The sequence below is a fragment of the Salvelinus namaycush genome, chromosome 25 (assembly GCF_016432855.1).
Source record: "Salvelinus namaycush isolate Seneca chromosome 25, SaNama_1.0, whole genome shotgun sequence".
Lineage (NCBI taxonomy): Eukaryota > Metazoa > Chordata > Actinopteri > Salmoniformes > Salmonidae > Salvelinus > Salvelinus namaycush.
Window position 1 is genome coordinate 16,505,952 of NC_052331.1, and position 23,514 is coordinate 16,529,465.

The 23,514-nt window shown below is 43.8% G+C and overlaps 2 protein-coding genes across 8 annotated transcripts in view; both read left to right on the plus strand.

Moving 5' to 3' along the window:
• Window positions 1-16,446, plus strand: part of LOC120020303 (solute carrier family 22 member 23-like) — a 57,431-nt gene extending 40,985 nt beyond the window's left edge. Inside the window, exons 6-11 of one of the 3 annotated variants that reach the window (XM_038963871.1) lie at window positions 5,957-6,059; window positions 7,059-7,297; window positions 8,004-8,036; window positions 9,932-10,055; window positions 11,347-12,086; window positions 12,135-16,446. In XM_038963871.1, coding sequence (XP_038819799.1) covers window positions 5,957-6,059; window positions 7,059-7,297; window positions 8,004-8,036; window positions 9,932-10,055; window positions 11,347-12,086; window positions 12,135-13,204 — 2,309 coding nt within the window. In that variant the 3' untranslated portion in view covers window positions 13,205-16,446. Of the gene's footprint in view, window positions 1-5,956; window positions 6,060-7,058; window positions 7,298-8,003; window positions 8,037-9,931; window positions 10,056-11,346 lie in introns of all 3 variants that reach the window. The other 2 variants (XM_038963872.1, XM_038963870.1) reach the window with 2 other exon arrangements.
• Window positions 16,447-17,524: 1,078 nt separating this feature from the next.
• On the plus strand, window positions 17,525-23,514 carry LOC120020051 (tubulin beta-2A chain-like). 5 transcript variants are annotated; one of them, XM_038963484.1, is made up of 5 exons: window positions 17,525-17,581; window positions 18,049-18,157; window positions 19,712-19,822; window positions 22,180-22,528; window positions 23,003-23,514. In XM_038963484.1, the coding sequence occupies exons 1-5, from the start codon at window positions 17,525-17,527 to the stop codon at window positions 23,271-23,273; spliced, it is 897 nt and encodes a 298-aa protein (XP_038819412.1). In that variant the 3' UTR covers window positions 23,274-23,514. The 5 variants fall into 5 exon arrangements, with proteins under 5 accessions (XP_038819412.1, XP_038819413.1, XP_038819414.1 ...); XM_038963485.1 differs by having other exon boundaries at window positions 22,180-22,496; window positions 22,998-23,514; XM_038963486.1 differs by having other exon boundaries at window positions 22,180-22,302; window positions 23,029-23,514.

Consider the following 23,514-nt stretch of genomic DNA (forward strand, 5'->3'; position numbering starts at 1 on the left):
AGCAGCGAGAGCGAGGCTGCATTGGAACCTGTTGATGAGCAACATACTGAAGTCCTCCTACTCCTATGCAGTTAACAGGCAATCTAGCTGACAATTGGAAACGTTTCAAGCAGATTCAATATCTACCTAGCAGCCAGTGGTGCAGGGGGAGATGATGAGAAATTGAAAGCTTCCATTTTTCTGCATGTTATTGAAGAGGATGCATTGGACATTTACAATAGCTTTCAGCAAGACGAGGAAAACTTGACATTGACTGTGCTAATGGCTACATTTGAGGAGTACTTTGTACCAAGCCAGAACGTCACGTTTGAGAAGTTTTTCTCTCATGATCAGAAACGGAGTCAGTTTTGACCAGTATTTGCCTGAGCTGAACACACTGAGCAAAACGTGTGAATTTGAAAATCTGAAAGACTCACTAATGAAAGATGGGATAGTCCGTGGCATACTTGATAATGGACTCAAGGAGAGATTGCTGCGTGAGCAAGATTTAACTTTGGATAAAGCAGTGAGTATGTGACGAGCAGCTGAAACCACCAGAGCACAAGCTAAAGAGCTGCGCAGGGATGAGACGTCAGTGTATGCAATAAAAAGAGAGGAGCAATACACACAACGCCTTACAAAACAAAAACAAGCAAAAGAGAGAAATCAAAACACTACATGTGTAAAGTCCAAAAAATTGCCCTGCAAATGGCAAATCATGTAACAACTGTGGGAAAATAATTTCTCAAAATGCTGCAAAGCTGAGACTACAAAGAAAAAGGTTCACACAGTCAAGGAGGAGATTGAAGAATTATTTGTTGAATATGTGGAAATATGCCATGCAGTAAAAGCTGAGTGGATTGTGCCATTGACTGTGAATGAAAGTATAATACCATTCAATCTTGATACTAGAGCACAGGTAAACCTGTTGTCTCTGGATGACTACAAAACACAAAGTGAAGAGCAAAATACACAGATGAAAATTAAGGTTACTTGGGAGAAAGTATCAGTCAAAGGAAGCTGCATAGTAACTTTACAGCACGAAGGAAAACAGTTCAAAGCACAGTTGCTGATAATGGAAGAGCGTGTACAGCCTATTCTAGGAATCATTGCATGTGAAAAGCTCAATTTGTTGAAAAGAGTGTATGTAGTGACATCACAGACTGAAAATGACCAAGAATCACTACTGGCTGTGTATGAGGATGTGTTTGAGGGTCTTGGATGTTTACCAGGAGAACACAAAGGTACTGATGACAAAATTACTCCAGTTGTGCATACATGCAGAAAAGTTCCATTTGCACTGAGGAAAAAGTTCAAGTAGGAACTCTGATGCATGGAAAAGATGGACATCATCACAAAAATGGATGAACCTACAGACTGGGTAAGCTCACTGGTTATTGTGGTGAAAAAGAACGGCGATCTCAGGTTATGTCTAGACCCGAGAGATCTCAACAAAGCAATCAAGAGAGAGCATTTCAAGTTGCCAACCAGAGAAGAGATAATGTCGCAGCTTGCTGGAGCAAAGTGGTTCAGTAAGCTTGATGCCTCATCAGGATTCTGGCAAATGAAGCTAGATGATGCAAGCTCAAGGCTATGCACATTCAACACACCTGAGGGCAGGTACAGATTTCTTCATCTACCATATGGGATTCTCTCAGAGCCAGAGGTCTCCCACAAGACAATCCACATGATCTTCGAGCACATTCCAGGAGTGGAGACGATGATGGATGACCTCATCGTCTGGGGGTCCACAAAAGAACACGACGCAAGTGTGAGACAAGTGCTGGACCTGACATGGAAAGTCAACCTAAAACTAAACAAGGACAAATGTGAGTTTGGTGTGAAAACACTTACTTCGTGGGAGACGTACTTTCACAGGATGGAGTCAAAGTAGACCGAAGGAAAACATCAGCCATCAACAACATGGAGCGCTCGAAGAACAAGGACGACGTGAGACGCTTCATGGGCATGATCACCTACCTTGCAAAATTCATACCTCAACTGTCAGCACAGTCTGCTCCACTCAGATGTCTCCTGGAACAGAAAAACGAATGGGAAGGGTCCCATGAACAGGAAAACTGCTTCAAAAACCTAAAGAAGACAATCACAGAAGAGCCAGTGCTCAGGTTCTGTGATCCAGAGAAAAGCACAAGGATTTCTGCAGACGCGTCACAGTTTGGCCTGGGAGCAGCTCTTCTGCAACAGCATAACGACACATGGCAACCCGTCGCTTATGCGTCCAGAGCCTTGACAGGCGCAGAGACAAGGTATGCACAAATAGAGAAAGAACTACTGGCGAGCACATACGCATGCGAAAGGTTTCACCAATACGTCTACGGACAACACTTCGAAGTAGAAACCGACCACAAACCATTGGTGTCAATCATGTCTAAGCCACTGAATGATTGTCCAATGAGAATCCAGAGAATGTTGATCAGACTGCAAAAGTATGATGTGAAGATGATCCATACCCCGGGAAAGTTCATGTTTGCCGCCGACATTCTTTCTCGAGCAGTTGACAGAGAGCTTCGACACACAGAAAAACACAGATTCAGGCCTACGTCGACATGATTGTAGCATCACTTCCTGTGTGTTCTGAGAGAATGGAGCAGATCAAAAGAGAGACCGCAGCTGACCAAACAATGATAGAGTTGAAAGAAACAACACTGATAGGATGGCCTGCACAGAAAAACAACTGTCCAAGGAGAATACAGGACTACTGGATGTGCAGAGCAGAGCTCACCGTTGTGGATGACATAGTGTTCAAAGGCAACAAGATTGTCATTTCCATGACATTACGCAAAGAAATGCTACAGAAAATACACGAGGGCCACTTGGGTGAAGAAAAATGCGAACCATGAGTATGAGAAGTAATGTAATGAATGATCAAAAAGGACTGTTAGAGCCCCTGAAAGGCTTATTGAGAATTGCTTTTTAAATGGGCACCTGGACTGAATGTTTTGTTTATGTGAAAAGAAATAGAGCCACAATAGAGTATTGTTGGACAGACTATATTTAGTTGGGGGGGAAAAATACATCAGAATATGTTCATTGCCTTTCAAGTGATGAGAGCAATGTAAAAATATTGGGGGAAAGAAATGTGTGTTATTTGAAAATTGCGTGTTATGCAGGTTGAGTAAACAAATGGGATGTGACATGTGTAGTTAAAGAGAAAAGTATTTTTTTTTTTTAAGGAAGGAAGATGTGTTAATAACATTTAGACTACGTCACCCAGCAGGCTATGCGGGGGGGGGGGGTGGTATATGTTCATTAAAAGAAGTTAAACCTATGCCCTGGTTTGTCATTATACAAGGAACAAACATAACATCCCCAGCTCACTAAGCTTCTCACCACATAGAACCCCCCCCCCCCCCCCCCCCCCCCCCCATCATGCTCTGCAGCACAACCCCAATAAAACGCACTAGGTTCATTCTCTGATCCTGATCCTATGATTGGATGACAACATATCACTTCATACTGCAAAAGCTTTGATTGGTTGGAGATCGTCCAACGGAACTGGTCATAATTACCATGTAGGTCTATGAAAGGGGGTGAGGCCTACGAGCCTCCTTGGTTTTATATTGAAGTCAATGTAGCCAGAGGAGAATGCAAGCTAGCAAGCTAGCTGTCCTCTGGCTACACCATGGTGTTACCCCAGTGAGTGCTGTTGAAATTACCATAGACTTTCATTGCAAAACAGTGTGTTTTAATCAATTATTTGGTGACACATTAATATATTTAGTATAGTTTTATCTAAAAACGCTAACTTTGTTTCACTATTTTTATTGATATTACATTTCAATGAGGAGGATGGTCCTCCCCTTCCTCCTCTGAGGAGCCTGCACTGATTATGTATTTGTTTACTTATTTATATTTAGTTATTAGTTTACAGTACAGGAACAGTCAAAAGTTTGGACACACCTACTCATTCTTTATTTTTACGATTGTCTACATGGTAGAATAATAGTGAAGACATCAAAACTATGAAATAACACATATGGAATCATGTAGTAATGAAAATATATTTGAGGTTCTTCAAAGTAGCCAGCCTTTGCCTTGATGAAAGCTTTGCACACACTTGGCATTCTCTCAACCAGTTTCACCTGGAATGCTTTTCCAACAGTCTTGAAGGAGTTCCCACATATGCTGAGCACTTGTTGGCTGCATTTCCTTCACTCTGCAGTCCAACTTATACCAAACCATCTCAATTGGGTTGAGGTCGGGTAATTGTGGAAGCCAGGTTATCTGATGCAGCACTCCATCACTCTCCTTCTTGGTCAAATAGCCCTTACACAGCCTGGAGGTGTGTCGGATCATTGTCCTGTTGAAAAACAAATGATAGTCCCACTAAGCCCAAACCAGATGGGATGGCGTTTCGCTGCAGAATGCTGTGGTAGCCACCATTTCACCACCTCCTCCATGCTTCACAGTGGGAACCACATGCGGACATCATCCGTTCACCTACTGTGAGTCTCACAAATACACGGTGGTGGTTGGAACCAAAAATCTCAAATTTGGACTCATCAGACCAAAGGACAGATTTCCACCGGTCTAATGTCCATTGCTTGTGTTTCTTGGCCCAAGCCAAGTCTCTTCTTATTGGTGTCCTTTAGTAGTTGTTTCTTTGCAGCAATTTGACCATGAAGGCCTGATTCACTCAGTCTCCTCTGAACAGTTGATGTTCAGATGTCTGTTACTTGAACTCTGAAGCATTTATTTGGGCTGCAATTCCTGAGGCTGGTAACTCCTGATGAACTTATCCTCTGCAGCAGAGGTAACTCGGTCTTCCATTCCTGTGGTGGTCCTCATGAGAGCCAGTTTCATCATAGCGCTTGATGGTTTTTGCAACTGCACTCGAAGAAACGTTCAAAGTTCTTAAAATTTTACAGGTTGACTGACCTTCATGTCTTAAGATATTGATGGACTGTTGTTTCTCTTAACTTATTTGAGCTGTTCTTGCCATAATATGGACTTGGTCTTTTACCAAATGGGGATATCTTCTTTTTACCAACCCTATCTTGTGACAGCACAACTGATTGGCTCAAATGCATTTGGAAGGAAAGAATTCCACAAATTAACTTTTAAGGCACACCTGTTAATTGAAATGCATTCCAGGTGACTACCTCATGAAGCTGGTTAAGAGAACGTCAAGAGTGTGCAAAGCTGTCATCAAGGCGAAGGCTGGCTACTTTGGAAGAATATCAAATCTAAAATATATTTTGATTTGTTTAACACTTTTTTGGTTACTACATGATTCCATATGTGTTATTTCTTTCTATGATGTAGAAAATAGTTAAAGAAAAACCTTGAATGAGTAGGTGGGTCCAAACTTTTGACTGGTACTGTGTTTTATATTCTATTATACAGGGCGCGTTTTGAAAAGAGACCTCGGTCTCAATATATCTTCCCTGTCAAGATAAAGATTAGATGACACACACATTATGTAGCATACTGAATGTAACATAACTAACCCCAGAAAAGGGCCTGCCGTTTGAGGGCCAATTTTACACAAGGCATTATGGCTATGCCGCTAGGCCAAAGGATGACTTCAAAGCTCCATGATTGTATAGAGCGAAACATTAAGTAAAAACGTGGAATGTTGCCCGTCACGTGCATACGTGTGTGTGCACATGAAGAAATCAGAGGTTTGTTTTCATAGCAACACCTCGTACTTCAAAACATCCATGCCCCATGCTATGATCTGCGCTGTCCTGGGGCGTTGTCTTCTGAAAACATTCCTCTTTCAATTGTTTATTCACTCACTTGTCCCCTCCCCACTCACTCTTTCCCCCTGTCATACCTGTTTTCTAACAGATAAGTGATAAAATGTCTTGGTATGAATCACAGTTTGCATCTGAAAGTGTCCTTAGTCTCTTATCCTCACGTGGACTTAGATGAAGCTCTTTGGTTGGCTGTGTACAGCCTGTAGATGAGTGCATTGTGGTCATATTTACCTGATTTCTCTACGTTGTTTCAGAGTTGCAGAAAGCTCTTCAGAAGAAGCCCAAAAAGACATGTATTGTGAAGATGGTGGGGACAAGGAACCTGTGGAAAAACATTGTGGTCCTCTGCGTGAACTCGTAAGTATCTTTGTTTGTGTGTGTTCCTGTGTGAGTTTATGTAGTATTGTGTGCGTGTGTCCATGACGCAGCTGCCAGTCAGACGACTCTGGGTGTTAAAGCGATACTTCTGGATTTTGGTAATGAGGCCCTTTGTCTACTTCCCCAGAGTCAGATGAACTTGTGGATAACATGTTTGTCTCTGCGTTCAGTTTGAAGGAGGTTTCTCACTTCCATTTGCGCAATTGCTATAGCGCAATGACTGGAAGTCTATGGGAACAGCTAGCATAACAGCTAGCATGTTGGCTATTCCTGTAGACTTCCAGTCATTGTGGTAACACTCGTTAGCATTGGCTCCTGAAACTACCTATAAACCGGTGTGCCGTGATTATGGGACTATTGACCTGTCAGCTCGATGCAGCATCAACCAGCAGTGGCCGTCTGTGCTTTTAGCATGCCTGTCTCTGTCTGTCTGTCTGTCTGTCTATCAGTCTGTCCATCCCTCTGTCTTCCCCTCTGTCTTCCTGTCTCTGTGCTGTTTGCAGTCCTGTCCATTTGTCTGTATTTTTGTCTGTCCATCTGTCCGCCGGTCTTTCTGTCCATTGGCCTTCAGAACAAGCTTCACCTCACTCACGTAACCCAGTCATTTGTAGACAGCAGACTTAGACACAGCCCTGGCTATTTCAGTGCACAGTGTCCCTGGCTGTAGTCTGACCATACATTTTTCATGAGCTGTGTTCTTATGAGAGAACTGGAGACGAGCAAGAGGGTTTGTGTGCTTTTAGTTTTGTTTCATAGAAATTCACTTTCCTCTTGTTTTATTCTTCTGAACTCATATGGTCTTTCTTTGTCCTCTCTCCCAATATCCCTCTTTCTTTCTCTTTGTCCTCTGTACACTCATCTCCTTACTTCTTTCCCCCTCTCTTGCACTACCACACACCCATTATCCCTGTTTTCATTATCTACCTTTCCTCTCTCTCTCCCTCCTCTCCTCATGCTCTCCTTTCTCCCTATATCCAGACTGACGGGCTATGGGATCCACCATTGCTTTGCCCGCAGTATGATGGACCACCACGAGACCCACGAGTCCACCATGTTCCACAACTTCTACGCTGACTACTACACCATGGCGGGCATCGCAGTGGCATCATGCATTGCACTGTGCCCGGCAGTGTCCCTGATGGGGAGGAGGGGTGGCCTGCTCATGTTCATGATAATCACTGCACTGGCATCACTGCTGCAGCTAGGCCTGCTCAACTGTGAGTAGCCTACAGTATAATACGCATATGGTATAGTGCACACACACACACACAGCTGCCTCTTCCTATAAGCAAACTGCACTGCGTGTAAGGCCCCGTGGCCACTAGGGGGCCCCTGATCAAAAAACATATATTTTTCTGTTGTGGGTTCTACTTATCTAACTCTCATTTCGAAATGTGGTAGTGCATCAGCAGTTTTCCACTTATGTCAGTCAATCAATTAGCCCGTGGCAGCTAACATTGCTAGGTAAGGTAGTCTAGCCAGCTAGTAGGCTTAATCATCACCAAATTACCGACATCCGGGCACGCAGGCATGTGCTCAGGGGCTCTGACCTCCAGGGGGTGGAGGTGAAATAGTCTTTATAGTTAGCTACTGTATAGTTGTTTTGATGTTGAGTTTGAATGTAGGTCTGTGGGAGGTGGTCTCTTTACTGTGTAACAAGGACGGATGTTGTCCGAAATCTAGTCCTTTTTAAAGAGTCGCTTAAATGTTGAGGGAACATATATTTAACCTAGACCTACAAATACACCTTGAGATCATTCAAACAGCAAACATATTGTCTTGTTATTGCTATGGTGTAACCAGTGTGTGTTTTGTGACTGGAAATCTCACTGTGGGCAGTGTGTGTGTGTGTGTGAGAGAGAGATCATTTGACTACATATTAACCTGTTTCTGTTTTCCTCTCTCTCCCTATGGCTCCTATAGTACTGGGGAAATACAGTGTACATCTGAATATAGGTACAGTACAACCATCGATTTCTCTCCTATTCATTCTTGTGGGAACTCAGCCCATATTTCCCTGGTTGCAGTTGCTCTACACTAGACTCTTAACTAATCAATAGCCCATCATTCTAGATCTGAACTGTTTACTCCATTATAATCCGCTTACTGGAAATACTGTAACTGCTCGATAAAAAACCAACAAGGTCCTAGGCAGATGAGAGAATTCCACAATAAATTGTTAACCAATCTACTGTCTTAAATGTGGTTCAAGCCGTTAGAAACACATTATGATAGCTGGCTAGCTGCAGATGTCTTAACGTGATTTCTTTGATATGATTAGACAAAGATTGGAGGAACTCTGACATTTGTGTAAGATTGGAGGACACTTAGAAAATGTCAGTGTTCCAACATAGTAGCAGAAAAACAAGGGGGCTTTGCAGTGTGTTTGTTGCGCAATAGAGGTGGTTTAAAGCAGAGGTTGATATTTCATTATCACTGCGACCTAAATACTGTGACTTGTCCTATCTCTCCCCTTCTCCCACCCACTCCCTAAGAACAACAAACTCAAACTCATTGCAGAGTTCAGTCAGATCCCGATAGCGCAAACCATGGCGTGTCATTTCTGTTTGCCGACTATGATGAGTGACAGTTCAAACACAGGCACCATGTGACTGTGGCTCAGAACGCCCGTAGGCATCAAGGAATAAATACATCTCTCAAGGACAAGCTAGCTGCATTCTGTTTACTGCATAAACACACATTCAGATCCATCCTACTTGTCCTTCACAGTGAAACATTACAGCTAACACATGGAACCAGCAGTAGGCTAGTTGTACAACTTGGTAGTACTACACTCCATTATAACAAATAAACCTGATGTTGACTGTGTAATAAACACACTACTGCATGGTATTATAGTATGTTAAATGGTTTTATCGACATCGTTCATCAGAACTTTTTTTGATCTTGCCTGGTCTTCATGTAACTTCTTACAACTATTAGAAGTCTTCCTGTCTGTGTTTCACTTCCTGATCCTTGCTTTGTTCTGATGATCCTCTCTGTTTGGCTCGGTCTCATTGACCCTAGCTAACCTAACTAGCCTCTAGCCCTCTTCTTCCCCTGTGTGTTTATCTAGCTCCTCTCTTCTCTCCGTTCTCTCTATCCCTAATCCTCCACCTGGCAGCAAAATTAGCGTGGCCTGTTGTCTGACAGCCAGAGGATTAGAGAGGAGCAGCAAACTGATCTGAGTTCTGCCTCAGATTATCCACTTAGGGCAACTTAAACTTGTCTCATTCAGCAACAAACTAATCTGAGACCAGTTTCAGATGCTCTTCTGGCAACTTAAACATGTCTCATTCAGCAACAAACTGAACTGAGACCACTTTCAGATGATCGTCTGTCAATTTTTAGCATGTTTCATTCAGCAGCACCGTGTGAGTTAGTTCTAGGATTGTTTTGCTGCTGTTTAGCTGAGGATCAGACAGATAAGCGTCAGCGTAATCCTTCATGGCTAGTTTAGTTAAATGGATAACATGGTCAGGGTGATGGACAACATACAGGATGCACAACAACATACCCTCATGGGAAATATGTAACAGTCTAAGTACGTTTAATAGGATCATCCTACTACTTCAATAACAACCTGCTCTTAGGAGAATGTATTAGGTACTGTTCATCAGTGCACTGAGCCTTCTCATATGAGAATCATTCATTCAGGGTTAGATATAGTATTTTTCTTTTGAGTTAATCTCACCTTTCTACAGTACATTAGAATTTATTCACTCTGTATGATGGCTGGATATTTGTTATGTTTGTTTTCTTGCTATGCAGAGTACTCGGATACACACATCTCAACTTAATACTGAGTCGTGTTTAATGGCTGACTCGTGTGTTGTCGTCTGCCTGTACAGAGCGCTCGGATACGCTGAATAAGAACTTCTCCATCGCCTTCTCCATCATCGGCATGTTCTCCTCCCACGCTGTCAGCAACTTGAGCATCTTCTTCTGCGCTGAGATCACTCCCACCGTCATCAGGTAAGTCCACCCACACGCTCGGAACGGACCACTGGAGCGTACCACAGAGGGGGGACGAGGGGGAGGTGAGGGATAGGTTTCAGAGGGGGCTGTCAGTCAGGATATGTGCAGGCCAGGGTTGAGGAGAAAGCTTAATGGAAATCAAAAACAGGGTTCTATTTTCTTCCCCTTTTATTCAGAGATGGGTTGGGTCCAGTGTCTGGTTAATTTTATAACATTTTACAGAACATTCACTCTGTCAAGCTATGAAAAACATACTGTATACACATCTGGAATTGGAGGAAGGTAAAGGTGTGGAGTTTTGAAGGTTGCTGTCATTACGTAGTGTGAAGGGAAAATACCCTGTGTTTTATGATGAGCACTATCATTAATAGAATGTAGTCGCAGGCTTTGATCTCAATAGAGAGGTTCATGATTCAGTGTCTCTGACCTGCCAGGATATCACCAGAATATTACTACCCTGCTATAAGCACTTAAAATAAGTGTTTGATCGTGGATCTCTTGTTATATGCACAACCATAATAAAGGTGTAGTTCAATATCCATATTTTTTATATTATTATTAATTTATTTAACCTTTATTTTGACAGGGAGTCATGCTGAGACCGAGGTCTCTTTTACAGATCAGCCTGGTTTTGAATTAGCCTTTCCCTCTCTTGACAAACTGACACAGCTTTGGATCATCATCATCATGATGCTGTGTTGTGTTATGTAAGGTATGGTGCACTGTACTGCCTGAAGAGTGACTGTGGATCGCCACCTGGTGGCCAGTCACAGAGCAGACAGGAGAGAAATGAGGTTACTGCCTTGGCAGGATGCTGTTACATGGTATTGCAGTAGTCTCTGCTGCTGTGGGCGTAAAATGGCAAGGACATGTCAGTAACACAGACCACGTGCGTCTGCATAAGGAAATGAGAATAGTAGGGGCTTGAATGTGGACTGTGAATATAAAAGAAAGCATTGAAATTGAATAGACTTGGAATGTAACAAAGTAGAACATTGCACTGGAAATGGCAGAGGTTTCAGGGCACACGTTTTCTACAGGATGGATATGGTTTAAAGACAGTGGGGCTTGGAGGTTGGTTTGGGATCAGTTGTAGCCATGTTCTTCAGAGATAGACAAGGAACATCAGTTAGGAAGTCACTATCTCTGTATGGGGTGGTGGTCTGTATCCTCTCAAATCTACATGAGAGCTTAGAGAGTAGGGGGCAAGGGTGGGTTTGAGATTTGGTTTAGACGTGTAGGCTTAAAAAGTGATTACTGACATGATGGTCCTTGTCTCTCTCCGTAGGGGTGGGGGTCTGGGCCTGGTGCTCGCCAGCGCTGGCTTCGGCATGCTGACCGCCCCCATCATGGAGCTCCACAACCAGAAGGGCTACTTCCTTCACCACATCATCTTCGCCTGTTGCACCCTCATCTGCATCATCTGCATTCTCCTCCTCCCCGAGACGCGCTACCAGCCCCTGCCCGAGACCCTGGCCGACGGGGAGTGTTACACCCGCCAGCCCCTGCTGCCCCCCAGGAAGCCTGGCGAACAGCGCCTCCTCCTGTCCCAGTTGGAGAGCAACAGGGACTACACCCGGGTCCATGACACGCCGCTGCACGAGGCGGCCGCCACCGCCGTCTCCACAATGGAGTTCACGGCGTCCTCCGCTGTTGACCGCACAGCACCATCGGCTATTGATATTTCGGCGCCCTCCGCTAGGACGTTAAGGTCACACCAGCATGAGTCTGATGGCAAATCCACTGAAGACTCCACTGATATACCCCTCATTAATTCTGTTTCCCCCTCATCCACTTTCATTGTTGATGACGAGACAGCTCCCTCCCCTACTAAAGACGTTACCACTGACCGCCTCACAGAAGATACCCATACATCCATCTTGGTCAAAACCATTTCCCCTGTCACTGAAACTCTTCCCATCTCTTTATTGGAATCAACCATTCCGCCAGTACTTGATTCAACCCCTACCTCCGCATTGTACCCTTCCACTCCCCCTGTCATAGAATCCACCCCGGGTTCCGTAGTAGATCCTTCCACTCCCCCTGTCATAGAATCCACCCCTAGTTCCGTAGTAGATCCTTCCACTCCCCCTGTCATAGAATCCACCCCGGGTTCCGTAGTAGATCCTTCCACTCCCCCTGTCATAGAATCCACCCCGGGTTCCGTAGTAGATCCTTCCACTCCCCCTGTCATAGAATCCACCCCTAGTTCCGTAGTAGATCCTTCCACTCCGCCTGTCGTAGAATCCACCCCTGGTTCCGTAGTAGATCCTTCCACTCCACCTGTCATAGAAACCACCCCTAGTTCCGTAGTAGATCCTTCCATGCCACCTGTTATAGAATCCGCCCCCACTTCATTGGATGCTCCAGAAGTAATTGAAACTCCCCCTACCTCCACATTGGACTCTCCCCCTGTCATAGAAACCACCCCTACATTGAACTCTACCATTCCCCCTGTCATAGAAACCACCCCTACATTGGACTCTACCACTCCCCCTGTACTTGACCTTCTACCCCCCTCTCCAACACCCTCCCCTACTCCTGTCATCAATGACATTTTTCTCCCTCCCCCCATGGTGGACTGTACGACTCCTATTGATTCTGCTGACCACATAACCACAGACCCGATCATATACTCTCTAGATGACAAACTCCCCGCTCCTCTTCCCCCTACATCAGACTGTACCATTCCCCTTCTCACAGACTCTGTCCATACTCCAGAGTTGGACTCTTCATCCCCATGTGTTAATAATGTTATTGTTTCTCCCGCTTACCCTTTCATAGCTCATTCCCCTGTTCATCCCCCCATCCGCCCACTACCACCACCACCCAATGACTCAGGTCATATCCCCACAACAGTGGACTCTTCCATGCCCCCTGTCATGGACACTGTTCACAGGCCCACTGTGGACTCTACCACTCTCCCCATCACAGACATTGTTCAACCCCTTTCATTGGACTCTACCATTCCGCTTGTCATAGACTCTCAGCACCCCAACGTAACAGACTCTGAGACCACAGAGGCGGCCACCGCTTCCACAATAATGGACTGCACCATCTCCTCCCCCATAGACTTGGGTATCCTCCCTATAATGGACTGCACTATCTCAGAAAACCGCGTCATCAACGGGGTGGCGTCATCATGATCCAAGGCTCTACCTCTGGAACAAGGAGGTGTGCCCCTCCCTCGTGGAGGAAGAAGCCCTGGACATCCAGGTCACATGTATGGAGTCATTAACTGGCTGATCAGGCCTCAGACATTTTGGCTGCTCTGTAGGGAGAATATAGGTGACAGACAGGAGAGGGAACAGCTTGATATGGGGACGAGTGTATCTCTGTGACACCTTTTACTGGGAACAGCCAGAAAACAGGACAGGAGGACCGTGCTGCGGTGACAGTAATGAGTGGTTACTCTGCCACAGTGTGGAACTGTAAATAACTGACATCATCAGCGTTTTACATAGCTGTTGTTGGGGGAATCTGTATGTGTCATTTTAGACTGAGATACTACCAGCCAAAACTCCCTTTGACTTCTTCTGACACTTTATCCCAATGCTTAGTTGGAGATGCTATACATACCACTAAAAACCATTTGACTGTACATTTGCCTCAATTGCAGACTTAGATGTACGCCCAATGTGTTTGATGTACATTTGCCTTATGTAGAAAAAAAAATACTTTAAGAATACAATGCAGAATTTTGAATGTCAACAGTGCCAGATATCTAAACCGAGTTTAGAGTGTCACCCAATTGTTTTTGTTGTCGCTGAAATTAGTTCTCAGAAACTGAATGGAATCTGTGTAGGGAAAAGAGCAATTTGCCAAATATGAAAAACCAAAAGAAGGGCAATAAAGTTTTGCCCCAAGTATTGGAGGTGTTTTAATGTATGATGCAATGAGTTAAAAATTACAAGCAAAACATCTCAAGACTTCAGTCCTTAGTGTTATACAAGCATGGGTGTATGAAAAGGTACTAGAGAAAGAGAATGTCGTGAACTGAAGAGACATGTTCATACGTTTAAAAGGACAATGGACTGTTTGTTGAGAGAAGGAGAGCTGTACCGGTGACGTGGTACAAGTGAGAGGTCTGTTGGCACTTTAGGACTTTGTTGTGCTTGTTGACGTTGCGGTCCTGTAAGTGAAACATTTGAGAATTTACAGACTATATCAATGTTTCATGGGACATTTGTTTCCACTCTTAAAAACGTTCATGAATTGTACTGTATGCAATTGGATCTTGTTAATGTGATACTCTAGGTCAAATTGCGTAGTTTGTTGTTGTGCTACTGATGTTGCGCTTGATCACAAAAACAAAAAAATATTGCTATTATTTCACGGGGGGGGGGGTGTGTGTCCTTAGTGTATAAAGATAGGCGACACTGTTAACATTATTTGTGTGAATGTAAGTGGCACTTTAATCTTCGCTACGGGGACAGCATGTAAACAAAAATGTGAACTTTTCCATGGAACAAAGAGGTGATGTTCAAATGTTACCTAAAAAAACACGAGCTATCTCTCTGAAATGGACACATGAATGACAAAAGGATTTTGTCTTCATTACAAATGCATCTGTCATTGCCACCATCTTGTGTGTGTTTTCTTCATGTAATTAGCATATTTGGTGCCGTAAAAATATTTGTAGTATATTTCCCAAATAATATACCAGAAAATATTTAAACTTCACCAAAGTATGCAAAATTGATATATTTGTGATATTGACTCAAATTCTGTTGCGTTTTGAAATGTAGGCTTATCCCTCTTTGTTTTTGTTCGTTTTTTACTTCAAAACTTAACTACCATTTACTTGAATTACTTTCATTGTAATCAATACAGACATGATAGCGAAATGTTGTCGTCATTATTGGAAAAAACTACAACAAATGTCTCTGATTATTTTAATTAAAACAAAAATATATGAAGAGCTTTCTTTTTCTTTGAAAAACCCAAATGTCTAGTGTCAACGTCATGTTTTACCAACGTCTGTGACTGATTGACTGACTATTGACAATAGTACATACCGGGCAAACAAAATGGTGGCTGTCAGTTCACTGGTCAGGCAATTGAATCAGATTGTGATGAGATCTGTGTTGTTGTTAGACCACTGTTTACAAATACAACATCACTTGTTGTGATGTAGAGCTTTTTTTTTCTTCTTTTTTTTTTAATCTTTGACATCTTTTCCCTTTCAAATGCCATGGAGTCCAGTCTTTTACAGTGTGTTTAATATATATTTAAACAGGAAAATACAATGGCTTTGGAGGTGACCAAAGTATTATGTATCATGCAATAGCAGCCACTGATCACTCTACTGTACACTAATCATACAGTAGTCATCACAACACACACCGTCATGTAGTTCTATGGATATAAAAATAACTATGTAAATACTAAAAGTGTAACAACCTACTTTCTGTTTATTCTCTGGTTATTTCCTGGTAAATAAGCACACTGTTAAAGAAGATATACTTGTTGCTGTGGTCTTCATTCCTAATACTACATACACCTTGTCCAGAAAATTCAAGCACGGTGGAGAAAGGATATGTGAATCAAGTAAAACTTCATTACACCCCTGTATGAGTCTCTTAGCTTCTTTTAATATCTAATAGACTTCACGCCTCAAACCATAATGTCTCCTGTACTCCTGTCAAGTCAGATTAGTACATTTGGTTAGCTGTGATGTGAGGATGGTGTTACTAACGCACGATAGTCTATTGACACTGGAACAACATAAGAGGTCAATCGTACAAATGTTGGAGTATATTGTCTGCAGCTGTAGCAATACTTCTCACCCCACATTTCTTGAACTGCAACCGCTCTTATCTTAAAATGTCACAATGCAACACATTACAACCTTACATTACAGTCTCAGATTTCATATGTAATAGCAACGTCCGCACCAGCAATGGTGTATGGTTAGTCAGAAGTATAATGATTCATTCTATTTCTATGGGTAGAGTGGGGTGATAGCTTGGAAAGTGACTATACTAAAACAGTACAAGTAGATGGACAATATAATACATTGAGTATACAGTTGTAAAGAAAAGGCATTTAGAGATGGAAAAGCAGACTGATGTTATGTAAACTGACTATGATTCGCTGTGCATTGATAGGTTTTGCTATTATACAGTGGTCTGGAAATGGTTCTCAACTGATCAAATGACTCCCATCATCCTAAATTGTCCCCACTGCAGCCAAACTATGTTGCGGAAATGAGAAATAATCCTGATATAACAGTTTCTGTTTTTGCATGATTTGAATGAATGAATGAATGTAAAAACATGGATTTGACCAGTTTTTAATTTTCCCTTTTTTGTTTTAACTTGAATAATGCATTTGTATATAAGCCATATGTGTCGTAATAAACTTCACTATTTATTGATCAATGATGCATTCTGGGTCTTGGTTGAGTTAATTGGTATTCAGACAATTTTCAAGCCACCTCTTGAATCTTGAGGTGTTTGTGTGCAAGGTTCTCGTTTTATTTATTTTTACCACTTGATGTCCTCTCTAACCCAAGATAATGAAATGACAAGGGCATAAAGTGTGTCAATTCTGTATGTAATGAATCACTTATCAATATTCACATTCTTAATGAATTGTGGATTCATGTTGGTGTACTGCTGTGCTGGAAAGTCATCCCCTAAATTTGATTCAGTAAATAGTTGTATTGATTACCATTTCACTACACCCACAATAACATCTGATAAAAAAATGTGTATGTGAGCAATACAATTTGATTTGATCTTTAAATGTTAAGACCATACTACCTACCAAAATAACTCACTCATGCTGCCAAAAGATTTCTCTGCTTGGAATACTCCGATTTTAACAACTTCCTGTTGTGTGATGTCATACAATAAAGCAATACATGGCGAACGTGCTCCTAGGTGAAGGCTTTTCCTGTCTCTGCTAAACAAGTGATTAATAAGAACAAATAAGTAACCTGTCTTTGATGGAAACGTTGTGGACGGTATAGTTGCAAAGCTCCAAACCGACCTCTATTGGACAAAATATAGGCTACACCTGAAGCAGATTCAGGACGGCAAGGTACATGGGCAATGCCTAGGTTATATTGAAAGGGGACGTATTTATCGACAATTAAGCTGCATTTCCTTAATTTGGAAACTAACAGCTAGGCCTATGCGCCAGGTATTAGATTAAAAGTGCTTGGCAACAACCCGCATTTTGGCCCGGGACAGGGTGATGTCATGGAGAGTGATGCAGCAGGATCCTCATCCCGTCCACTGCATCAAACCGGTGCCCGCTGATAGGCTGGTGCGCAAAATTGGGATGCAGCACAGGTGTGACGTCACCCAATCAGCATCAACATGATGAGTCTCCCTTGGTTTACCGATCGCCATAAGAATGTAACAACTGCTGAGAGGCGAGAAACACAGTGGTCGCAACCAGGTTGAGGGCACTGTTGTTAAAAGGCTGCTATCTGCGTGCACCCAAAAGGCATCATCATGAGGGAGATTGTTCATATCCAGGCCGGGCAATGTGGGAACCAGATTGGTGCGAAGGTAGGTGTTATGTGTGTATTTGTCTAGACGCAGAGGTTATTATAGAGCAATCCCTTTTTTTGTTAGATGTTTACAATTTTGAGACCTGCATGCTTTTGTCCCAAAATGAATCGCACTACATTTTCCAAGAGAACAAAATCAGCCATCCAGTATTTTGGGGTCATGTTTTTGGACTAATGTGTCGTGGAAATGTAGTGTTTCATTTATTTACAAATATAAGATGCCATTAGGTTGATATGGGTGTGTTGCTTTTGGACTTGGGCTAGGAGCCAAAGGGTCTGCAGTGGTGTCGCGCACCTGCGGGGCTGGCGCGTCAGGCTGTCGCCAAACGAGCTGCGCCATAGCGATAGACTACGCACAACGACCGTCCAGTACTTTTCCATGTCTTGATCAGGTTATAGCCAGATCTCTTAGGTCAAACTATGAAGCATCACGTTTGCATGACCTATTCTCTGTCCCATTTTTAGTTCTGGGAGGTGATAAGTGACGAACATGGCATCGACCCCACCGGCAGTTACCAAGGTGACAGTGACCTGCAGCTGGAGAGGATAAACGTGTACTACAATGAAGCATCAGGTAAATACATACATATTTACTATCTAGATTGGTCTTTAAGTAATCTCTGCATGCATCTAAACAACAGATCTAAGAAAATAATCAACCATAAGCACTGTAATGTAAACTGAGTGTACAAAACATTAGAAGCACCATCTCTTTCCATGACTGACCAGGTGAAAGCTGTGGTCTCTTATTGATGTCACTTGTTAAATCCACTTCAATCAGTGTAGATGAACAGGAGGAGACAGGTTAAAGAAGGATTTTTTGAAGTCTTGAGACAGTTGAGACATTGATTGTGTATGTGTGCCTTTCAAAGGGTGAATGAGCAAGACAAAATATTTAAGTGCCTTTGAATATTGAAGTGCCTTTTGATATGGTAGTAGGTGCCAGGCGCACTGGTTTGAGTGTGTCAAAAACGGCAGCGCTGCTGGGTTTTCACGCTCAACAGTTTCCCGTGTGTTTATCAACAATGGTCCACCACCCAAAGGACATCCAGCCAACTTGACACAACTATGGGAAGCATTGGAGTCAACATGGGCCAGCAACCCTGTGGAACGTTTTTGACACCTTGTAAAGTCCATGCCCTGACAAATGTAGTCTGTTCTGAGGGCAAAGGGGGTGCACCTCAATATTAGGAAGGTGTTCCTAATGTTTTGTACACTCAGTGTGCTTTGGCCTTCCCCCAAATAAACTCAGAATGAAAACTATATTCCCTGGTGATGAAAACTGCAGAACTTTCTTGACTTGCAAAACTCATGCACTGTAGGCCAAATTTAAATTGAGAATGTGACATTGTGACCATAATATCTGTCTGGGTGCAGTGGGCCCTGTGGCAGGGCAGGGGAAATGAGGACAGCAGCAGGGACCTGTCAATCTCTCTCCCTCCCTCCCGGTCTCTCTCTTTCTCTCCCTGTATCACCTCTTTCTCTGCAGCATCATCTCTCTCTCCCTCTCTTTCTCTCTCTGGCTCTCTCTCCATCTCTTAAGAGCCCGTCACGGGGGGGTGGCATGTATATATCTGCAGAGTGCAGTCTCTGTAAAACCAACCCAACCCTAACGCTTGCCTGCTGTCTGTGCGTTGGTCAGATTTTTTTTATTGCCCAGGCATTTGAAGGTCATGGACATGCAGAATCCCATCCTTTGTTTCTGTCTCTCTCATACAGAACAGTCAGTCTCCTATGGCAAACCAGCCAGACTGCAGATTCTGGGGCCTATAGTAGGCCTACATGTCCTGTGGTTAGCACCGATCCTATTTCCTGTGCGTGCAATGCTAAGCACTATTGACCTCTCTTGTTAACGTGGCTCTGATTAATATCTACTCATAGAGAAATCCGCATAGCAGCATGATAAGATGATATGACGATAAGAGAGAAAATGTGTCATGTCTACTGGGAGATGCCATCTTGGTCTGAATGAATTCAGCTTAGCTCAGCCTCCTTGAACTGGAGCTAGCAGTTTTTCTGTGCTGCAGTCTGCAAGGGAGGCTGAGTGAGTGAGTGAGAGAAAGCGAGAGAGAGAGCCCATCCTCCTTCCCTCCCTTAACCTGATGTCCCTGCCTCTCCTCCCCCACAGGTAACAAGTTTGTCCCCCGGGCCATCCTGGTGGATCTGGAGCCAGGCACCATGGACTCTGTCCGCTCAGGGCCTTTCGGCCAGCTCTTCAGACCAGACAACTTTGTCTTTGGTGAGTAGTGGTTATCTAACCGGGTTCCAGATTGTTTTATGCTATCTTGCCCAGCCTGGTCCCAGATCTGTCTGTGCTGTCTTGCCCAATGGGTCATCATCATGTCCTGTCAGCACTTCCATCCTCAACCCACAGCATGTCTGTGTCAGCATTCACTGTCATGTCCTCTGAAGCCAAGCTTAGTTTAACTTTGACATAGATAGACAGTGTGTTCAATGTGCAACTTTTCTGCAACAGCTCAGCAATGTGCCAGTAAGGGGATGCATGGTCGGCGAGCGGTTGTGTCAGGCACAGACAGCTAGCATTTTACAGCAGAAAACAGGGCATAGACTGCTACTGTTGCAGTGCTCATCAAGATGGGGATATAGCGTTAAATAAAATCCACCCACGACACCTTGCCAATTCTACTGCATAAAGTATAGTATGTCTACATTCACATCCTATTGTATATGCGGACTTCTACACTATAATATTTTAGATCATGGTAATGGTACTCTTGATCATGCTCAATTAAGCTGTTTCTATCCACTGTAATTATCCACTCTTAACAAAATGGAATTGTCTCTCTCAGTGGAAACTGACAAATAATATGCCCGATGCATTTGCTTGTTAACTGGTTAACTGACTTTTCATTCTAATTGATATGTATTGCTACAGTTGAAGTCAGAAGTTTACATACACTTAGGTTGGAGTCATTAAAACTTGTTTTTCAAACACTCCACAAATTTCTTGTTAACAAACTATAGTTTTGGCAAGTCGGTTAGGACATCTACTTTGTGCATGACACAAGTAATTTTTCCAAAAATTGTTTACAGACAGATTATTTCACGTATAATTCACTGTATCACAATTCCAGTGGGTCAGAAGTTTACATACACCAAGCTGACTGTGCCTTTAAACAGCTTGGAAAATTCCAGAAAATTATGTCATAGCTTTAGAAGCTTCTGATAGTCTAATTTACATCATTTGAGTCAATTGGAGGTGTACCTGTGGATGTATTTCAAGGCCTACCTCCAAACTCAGTGCCTATCTGTTTTACATCATGGGAAAATCAAAATAAATCAGCCAAGACCTCAGAAAACAAAATGTAGACCTCTACAAGTCTGGTTCATCCTTGGGAGCAATTTCCAAATGCCTGAAGGTACCACGTTCATCTGTACAAACAATAGTACGCAAGTATAAACACCATGGGACCACGCAGCTATCATACTGCTCAGGAAGGAGACGCGTTCTGTCTCCTAGAGATGAACGGACTTTGGTGCAAAAAGTGCAAATCAATCCCAGAACAACAGCAAAGGACCTTGTGAAGATGCTGGAGGAAACGGGTACAAAAGTATCTATATCCACAGTAAAACGAGTCCTATATTGACATAACCTGAAAGGCCGCTCAGCAAGGAAGAAGCCACTGCTACAAAACCGCCATAAAAAAGCCGAACTACGGTTTGCAACTGCACATGGGGACAAAGATTGTACTGTTTGGAGAAATGTCCTCTGGTCTGATGAAACAAAAATAGAACTGTTTGGCCATAATGACCATTGTTATGTTTGGAGGAAAAGGGGGGAGGCTTGCAAGCCGAAGAACACCATCCCAACCGTGAAGCACGGGGGTGGCAGCATCATGTTGTAGGGGTGCTTTGCTGCAGGAGGGACTGGTGCACTTCACAAAATAAATGGCTTCATGAGAAAGGAAAACTATGTGGATATATTGAAGCAACATCTCAAGAAATCAGTCAGGAAGTTAAAGCTTGGTCGCAAATGGGTCTTCCAAATGGACAATATACCCCAAGCATACTTCCAAAGTTGTGGCAAAATGGCTTAAGGACAACAAAGTCAAGGTACTGGAGTGGCCATCACAAAGCCCTGACTTCAATCCTATAGAAAATTTGTGGGCAGAACTGAAAAAGTGTGTGCGAGCAAGGAGGCCTACAAACCTGACTCAGTTACACCAGCTCTGTCAGGAGGAATGGGCTAAAATTTACCCAACTTATTGTGGGAAGCTTGTGGAAGGCTACCTGAAACGTTTGACCCAAGTTATGCAATTTAAAGGCAATGCTACCAAATACTAATTGACTGTATGTAAACTTCTGACCCACTGGGAATGTGATGAAAGAAATAAAAGCTGAAATAAATCATTCTCTCTACTATTATTCTGACATTTCACATTCTTAAATACAGCGGTGATCCTAACTGACCTAAGACGGGGAATTTTTACTAGGATTAAATGTCAGGAATTGTGGAAAAACTGAGTTTAAATGTATTTGGCTAAGGTGTATGTAAACTTCTGACTTCAACTGTAGATGTGTATTAGCACACAAAGGTGCAATGTCTCTAACACAGGTTCACCATGGTTCTTTCAGGTCAGAGCGGAGCTGGTAACAACTGGGCTAAAGGCCACTACACAGAGGGAGCCGAGCTGGTCGACTCTGTTCTGGACGTAGTCAGGAAGGAGTCTGAGAACTGTGACTGCCTCCAAGGCTTCCAGCTTACCCACTCCCTGGGAGGGGGCACCGGCTCTGGCATGGGCACCCTGCTCATCAGCAAGATCCGCGAGGAGTACCCCGACCGCATCATGAACACCTTCAGCGTCATGCCCTCACCCAAGGTGTCAGACACGGTGGTGGAGCCCTACAACGCCACCCTGTCAGTCCACCAGCTGGTGGAGAACACAGATGAGACCTTCAGCATTGACAACGAGGCTCTCTACGACATCTGCTTCCGTACCCTCAAACTCACCACGCCCACCTACGGAGACCTCAACCACCTGGTGTCGGCCACCATGAGCGGGGTTACCACCTGCCTGCGCTTCCCCGGTCAGCTTAATGCTGACCTCCGGAAGCTGGCCGTCAACATGGTGCCCTTCCCCCGCCTGCATTTCTTCATGCCCGGATTTGCCCCTCTAACCAGCAGGGGGAGCCAGCAGTACCGTGCCCTCTCCGTGCCCGAGCTCACACAGCAAATGTTTGACGCCAAGAACATGATGGCCGCCTGCGACCCTCGCCACGGCCGCTACCTCACCGTGGCCGCCATCTTCCGCGGGCGCATGTCCATGAAGGAGGTGGACGAGCAGATGCTGAGTGTGCAGAACAAGAACAGCAGCTACTTCGTAGAATGGATCCCCAACAACGTGAAGACGGCCGTCTGCGACATCCCGCCCCGTGGCCTCAAGATGTCCGCCACCTTCATCGGCAACAGCACGGCCATCCAGGAGCTGTTCAGGAGGATCTCTGAGCAGTTCACCGCCATGTTCCGCCGCAAGGCCTTCCTTCACTGGTACACCGGAGAGGGTATGGATGAGATGGAGTTTACAGAAGCTGAGAGCAACATGAACGACCTGGTGTCTGAGTACCAGCAGTACCAGGACGCCACCGCTGACGAGATTGGCGAGTACGAAGAAGACGAGCTGGAGGATGAGGAGCAGGATGTCCAGCAGCACCATGATGTCCGCCACTGAGGGATGCCGGGCAGAAGCAGCACAGCAGTCTGTATGTTATATCCACCAGTCATTTTAAATGATCAATAGTTAAGGAAGGATAGAGGCGCAGACGAGTTATCGTCGCGTCAAGATATATTATAGCTGTTTAGCCTAAAAACTACCACTACTGCTTTTCATTGTGTTTCGATTATGTCTTGAAGACCATAAGTGATATTAGAAACATAACAATTATGTGAGTATTTTAAATGACGTCATTGGT